At 32.8% G+C, this 7,305-nt stretch overlaps 1 protein-coding gene across 1 annotated transcript in view; it reads left to right on the top strand.

Annotated features, from left to right (window-relative positions):
- LOC127862568 (universal stress protein in QAH/OAS sulfhydrylase 3'region-like) overlaps positions 1–3,058 on the top strand; it is a 9,848-nt gene extending 6,790 nt beyond the window's left edge. Inside the window, exon 4 of the mRNA XM_052401766.1 lies at positions 2,781–3,058. Coding sequence (XP_052257726.1) covers positions 2,781–2,987 — 207 coding nt within the window. The 3' untranslated portion in view covers positions 2,988–3,058. The remainder of the gene's footprint in view (positions 1–2,780) is intronic.
- Positions 3,059–7,305: the final 4,247 nt, after the last annotated feature.

The following is a 7,305-nucleotide window of genomic DNA, read 5'->3' as shown; positions in this document are numbered from 1 at the left end:
TTGCTTACGGTTATATAATATGGGACCATGGTTTATTATAACGCTTCATTGATATCTGTCTGATACTACGTTGCATAATATATATTTTTATATCAGTTTAACAGGAAGTTCGTATATCAGTCGATGATTGGATGATTACTCGGAATCAACTTTAAAGTAATCATTTTTAATAAAATCGGATCAGATTCAACAAACCAAACAATTGGATACCATGATGCAATATATTTTGAACACAAACTGCAACACAAACAGTAAACAAAAACAACATGTTTTACAAATATTATGCGCAAGTGCTTATGACGTCATTATTTACACGTCCAACGACAAAAACCATATTCTTTCCGGCTTAAAATGCAAATTTTTTCGTAATATATCGTGATCGTCACGAATAAAAATAACGGTTCGGAAAGCCTCGCCGTTATATTATTCTAAGCCTTGCCTAATATATAACAAAAAGATCAGGCAGTAACATGTTAATCCCTATAGATATATATATATATATATATATATATATATATATATATATATATATATATTCACACATATGGCCAGTTACGGGGTCTCTGATTTAGAAATAGGTTATGGGGTTCCCACTTTAAATACATGTATCTCCATACCCTTTTTTATCCGATATAAACACGAATTAAGGTATATAGGGGTACCTACTATTATTATTGTATATAAATACGTCATTTATTTAACGTCTTATACAAGGAAATATATAGCGAACTTATTTGCGAGGTATATACAATTTCAATTTCAGACCTGATTGTGGTTTTCGATTTAAGACCTTATTGTGAGATTTGATTGCATTACCTCCCCTACACCCCCCTCATAGTAATTAAAGGAGCCTAGAATGCGGGGTTGTATATAGACCCCGTTTTTTATATTGACCTCGCAAGTACAGTCTGAAAACTACCGAGACCGCGTAACTGGCACTATATATTGGTATATATATATATATATATATATATATATATATATATATATATATATATATACATATATATATATATATATATATATATATATATATATATATATATATCATATTCTCAAGATTATGTCAAAGATATGCGTTTCAATTTCTCGTTTTAATCGACACAGATGTACTTTTAAATCATGTCATACTTTTAAATAACGTGTACGTTTATATAGTTTGTCACTCGAGAGCAAAGCCTAGGTCACCATATACAATCTTTGAAAAAAAAACTGGAAGTAACATTAACGACTCCATCTTGATAACACACGTCAGAAATCTAAGTAGCTAAGTTTGACGATATAAAAAGACAATTATTATACCCAGTTTTAATCTTGTTCGAGTGGTTTCAACATGTGTTTCACCATGTCTTTAACCATGAACATGTAACTGTTCGTGTATCCAGGTGAGCACGTAATGGTAAGCATGACCCTATTGTTTTATAAACAACCTAGCTTTATACACAGATCAATAATTAAACATGAAGAGTGCGATCAATATATAAAGCCCTCACTTCTTGTATATTCACTAAAATGTATGAAACTTGATGGTCTGTATCCTTATACATTGAGTATCAACGTGATCTTACAAATTGTCTTGCAATAAAATGTGAATTCTATCAAAATGCTGCGATCAGTAATGGGACTATTTTTCACGTTGTTGAAAAACATAAACTCTTATATTTGTGTTATGTTCCTACAGACATACCCTGGATGTATACCGGCGATTGCATAATACAAACCATTTGTGCTAGAAAAAGAAAGCATCCGTTTGAAATGGACAATATAGTTTTCATTAAACAATACTCAAGATCTGTTTATTACAAAACTAATACACTAAGAAGTCGCTTAGAGTAAATATCAACCAAAATGTTTTGTTCTTTTTATATTTATGTGATATTCCACATGTGAATACAAGTACTTATAACGGTCGATCTGCTAAGCTGTCTAATAAAGACATTCAATTTGATGGATTTCGCATATGCGTATATCGGATATTAGATACTCTCATGTCATTTATTTATAAAATACCATAATATAGAACTATGTTGATGAACACGTTAAAAATAGTACACAATACACGTGTGAGAGGAGTACACCCAGTTCTTGGAAACGCTTTTCCTGCACGATTCGAACTCACGCATCTTTTGTGAATCATGCCCACAATGTTTTATGTTCAAATGCTCGCTAATCGTTGATAAACCAATTTTGCGTTTGTCGAGGTGTTGACAACGCACAATTATGTCCTGACAAGTGTCAAATTACGTTAAATTTCATGGCGTAAGAACAACTAATCCTTGTGTTTTGACAACGTTTTACGAAAATATTCTAACAGCAAAATTGCGCATGCGCGTTATCACATGTAACTTATGTAATCGTTATAGTATATACCGTTTATTTGTTGCGCTTAATTGTATAGTGCCCATAGCAAAAGCTACATCGATGGACATTTGCATTAATACACAAATGGTATTGTTTTTTGCCTGGTAATATAAATGGCAAAACAATGACATAACGATACGTTTTGTGCGTGATTGAAAATACGTCGTGTCCGCCTTTTGACCGTTGATACCTGCTAAGAAATCTCTTTAAACGCACGCTAATGTCTCAAACGATATAAATATTTGCATGTACATTAACATACGTTAACCCGGTACACAAACAACTGACTATAAAGTTATATAAAAAGCGTGCTACTTGAACAAAACAATTTATATTGCCCAGAAAGAGTAGAGTCCCTTTTATTTGATGACTTGCGATTAGAATGATTTTCCATAAAGCCTTTAACACTGATTTGCTAGATCCAGGGCTCTGTCAAGCAGATGGGTGGCGATCCAGGTCACCAGCTGATAGAGGTTGCGGTACAGGAGGGCGCTGATTTCATCATCACCGGAAATCGTGGCCTGGGGACGTTGAGGCGGACCTTTCTGGGAAGTGTCAGCGACTATGTGGTCCACCATTCGCCAGTTCCGGTCATCGTCTGCCGCCTGCCACATGCTCATCACTAGTTCCGGTGATGCGTCAGATAAGTCGGTCAAGAGGGCACTTACAAGTTCATAAGATGCAAGTGCCTGTGTACAGAGTTTTGGTCGGCGTTTCAGACATTTTACAGATGTAAAGTTCTAGAAACACTATATTTTGTTTACGAATGTTAGTCTTTTAACAATTGTTGTAGTGACTATTTTGTCGTTTTTAAGTTTGTGTTATTTAGTCACTGAATAAAACGTACGGGTGTGAATGGTCGGCTTACTGAAAAATAAGCACAGTTTTTTATGATGGTGCGTTGTTTTGTATATTACTGTTAATGTTTACATTTTAGTAATACATTTGCTTATGTTTGATGTTTTATGGTAATGTATATCTATCTCAATAATTGTTGTTTTTTCCCTTTTCCGAATGCATTTTCTGTCATGATTAACCAATAACAGTACAAGTTGTTCATGATGATAACCAACGTTGCAATTTTCACTTTCATAAAAAGAGCTTTAAGGCAATCTGGATTTGATTTAATTTAAAAAAATAGATAGTGTTACCCGATTGGGTATGTGGACCTCTTGCCAATTGTCAAATAGTTTGATGTTTTTCCATGCATGAACCACGCAAAAACATAACTAGTTTGTAAGCCCCACTTAAGGCGATATGTCTTTCAAAATAATAATAAACAATAAGAACAGGTATTGAAAGGCCCGTAAAAGGTGACGATCCTCTATTTTTATCGATTTTAAAATATTTTTTGCATATTTTATATATAAAGGTTATCAAAAAATAATATTTATATACTATTTATATACTATTGGACATTACCATAAAATAATGAGCAATACAACTTGTTTTAAGCTCAAAATACACTGTCCTCAAAGTCAATTGTGTTTACAAACAATCAGATTATTTACACCACTGTAATGAATATATTTCAGTTACAAGCACATGGCTGGAAATTGCAGCCCTACCGGTATTTCAAAATTCGTCACCAACTTCAAGTACTACCGGTATATTGAACGTTGAACATAAGATGTGAACATGTTGTTTATAAAACATGCTGAAAAGCACGTAATAATCTGTACATGTATCAATCGATTTCGTGTATTATACAGTCTTGCGTTTCCGGACTTTATCCGGTGCAAGTATTTTGTGGTTTCGTGTGTTATCCGGTGCCCGTGAAATCAATATGCGATCCTTTTAAAACGCAAATACTCACGTTTTTTAAGTTGCCAGTAATTTCTTACAATTTCATTATAATTCTGAATGGTTATAACAACAATGTAAAGTAGTAGTATTGTATGTTTTTCTCTCCAGTTACAAAAAAGCAAGTATTTTAAACTATTTCATGACTATGAGGTAGGTATGGTTCATTTGTTTTCGTTCGTTTTGATAGAATGTTTTATTTACATTACAAATTTTGAAGTAAACCATTAGCTGAAACACCATATTGTTCCGTGAGCAATAGTATTTGGCATTTTAACGCGGTTTTGTGGCAAATTTCGCTTCCAATACTAGGCGCATCCTGCATTATACCTTGTTTATTTTCGTTTCCGTTTCGCGTATTATCCGCAATAGTACAAATGTTTCCATTATTTTCCGTATTGGTTAGGCACCGTGATGCGAGTTGCAATTACCCTGATAATCTGACACATAAATGTAAATGACTCACCCACCCTCCAGTGTTATTTCATTTATGCGATATCAGGTACAGTGTGATATTCTTTCTTGTAAGTTATCATGTCTGTTCTTCTATCAATTTCAAAATCAATTATATCACTTAAATCTCACACATCACTTATATAGGTGAGGAATGCCTTCCAAAGCTAAACATTTATTTTATTTGCAGAAAATTTAAGATAGCATGTTGTGTTGATAGCTTAAATTTAAGGCAAGGTATTAATTATAGGTATAGGCATACTTAATTTTATTAAAGTGGTTTTAACGCAGCTGATCTGTAAGTGATAATCAAAAATATTTGCAATATTTCATCTTAGTGCTTGTCTACGCATTGTTAATTGTGTACATCAGGCGCTTCCGTCCTTTATAAACCCTTACTTTATTTTATTAGACTTTTATTGTTTTACAATATTCAAAAAACTTATTTCGAATCTTGGGTGAATTCAATATCGTCAATAATTAATGCAGCTTCACCATGCAATTAATAATTAATTGATATTTTGTGTGATATCTATTTTGAAAAATACATAACTCTGCAAACAATCATTCGCACAATGATCGTAATATTAACTTCGGTTTAAATGTTTCTTGGGCGCCATTTCTTGTACATATCCAACAGTATTAAACAAAAACGAATTAATAGAACTACTTACCAACGATAGGAACGTGAAAGTATCTGTCAAATATATACTCAGGGCACATCCATCTTTATTTAAAAATCCATGACTTGTTGCACTTAGAGTATACCTTATGAAATATATTATTTACCAGAATATATTCTCTCGACCCTACACAGAATGCATTGTTTTTATAATATAATAGATAAATAAACAAACATTCATTTAACAAACTTTTGGTGCGTTATGTTTGTATTGCTCGTTTAAAATCGATTCCATGTTTATGTCGCATTTCGATTTTCTGGTAAAACGCTTTTAGAAAAGCGAAAATCAATTGAATTAGTCGATATATTTTATTGGAAACCCATTTAGTCACTCAAACATATTTTGTTTATGTTGGCCGTTTAAAACTGTATGTTTGGAGTTATCGGTGTAAATGTACTCGATTATTAAACTGAAATTACGTAGAAATGAAACAATCCTTGCGGCGATCGGTATCGTTTTAAATTATTTTGAAGGGAATTTTAAATAATCTAAATACTTATTTAAAATATTTTAAATATTTCTAAATAAGTTATGAATATTACATTTTTGGTGGATATTTCTGATTTGTTTTCTTATCCTATGCGATAGTCAAGTATGCATTCCTTTCTAACTTTAAAAATTGCCTTCATACGAAATTGTAGTTTTATGCAGTTGTGTCTGAATGTTAGTTACAAGAAGTAATGGGTATTTGTACAACCTACATTTAAATGAACGTATGTTTGCTGCATCTCTTTATGAAGGTGCAAATCATTTAAATGGGCGCGTTTAAAAATACCGCGTTTCTTTCCGTATACGGTAATATCAAATTGAAGGTGTTGAATTGCAGCTTAATTAAGGACATTGTTCATACACTTTCTTATCTTAGTTCCTGTCCATAATACACGAAACATATGAGTCCATTTGTCACAATGAATGTGTAGTTTCTATGTCATTCATAATCTGTCGTTGTTCAACGAATACGAATTGTGCAGGTTATATCCGCTTAAATAGGCGGGCTTCATTAATTTCGCTCCCTATAAAACAATAATTCCTTAGCACAAAAATACGTTTAACATTCTGAACATGGGAAAGTACCCAGTAATTGTCACCATTCTGCGTTCTTAAAACGTTACCTTAAGCAGATTGTGATACTTTAAAAATAGTTATACTCACACATTCTCTGAAATCACAAAGCCAACAGGTTGAAATGTAACATACATGTATCAAGGTGGTGTTCGACCTGTTTGTTCATATCAATTCGTGTTAATTTTTGTATTTGCATAAATTGAAAACAAGCACATGCATCATCTGAAAACACAAGGCCTAGACGTTTGGTATTCGTTGTGTAACATCGAAAGGATGGTATTCTGCAAAGTGTGTTCAAAGAATTCTCATGGGATAAAAGCCCTGATCACTTCGTAGTGGTTACTTGTTCTCTTACACGCATACAGTGAAGTATTGTCCTCTGAAAGCGCAATGTTAATTTGGTGTTTTTCATGTTACATCATCAACTCGTCCTCGACCACGATTATTCAATTCATGTCCTTGAGGTATCTTGGTTTTGCTTCATATTTATACAAGGAAAAACTAAAAAATCGTATGGTGTTTATTCAAATAAAAAAACGACCGAATGCTAGGGTTTACTTATTACTCTTACTGGTATATTACGAAAATGCTTACATCTTTAACAGCAAAGACCGTGAGTTTGTTGTTTGTTATGTAACATATTTTGAAAGAACTGTTCAGGCGTATTCAGAACATGCTCATGTTATCTTTATAAGCCTTTCCGATTTTCTTTTTTAAGCGTTAAACATGGCCATCAGATAACGATACAGTCTTGATAATATAGCTATAGCGCAATTTTGTGAACATTTTATAATAAGATTTAGCATAACAATCATAAAACTTGATCAGAACATTTATTCATGTGATATTGCGGATAATTTATGTTATCTTAAATCAAAAAAGCTGCTCAACAAAGCACAGTTCCTTCGGTTCTAAGATGAACGAGCTTCAATATTGGACT

Source organism: Dreissena polymorpha, chromosome 16 (genome assembly GCF_020536995.1).
Source record: "Dreissena polymorpha isolate Duluth1 chromosome 16, UMN_Dpol_1.0, whole genome shotgun sequence".
Lineage (NCBI taxonomy): Eukaryota > Metazoa > Mollusca > Bivalvia > Myida > Dreissenidae > Dreissena > Dreissena polymorpha.
The sequence above is the reverse complement of the archived record's forward strand: the minus strand, read 5'-3'. Positions and strand labels throughout refer to the sequence as shown.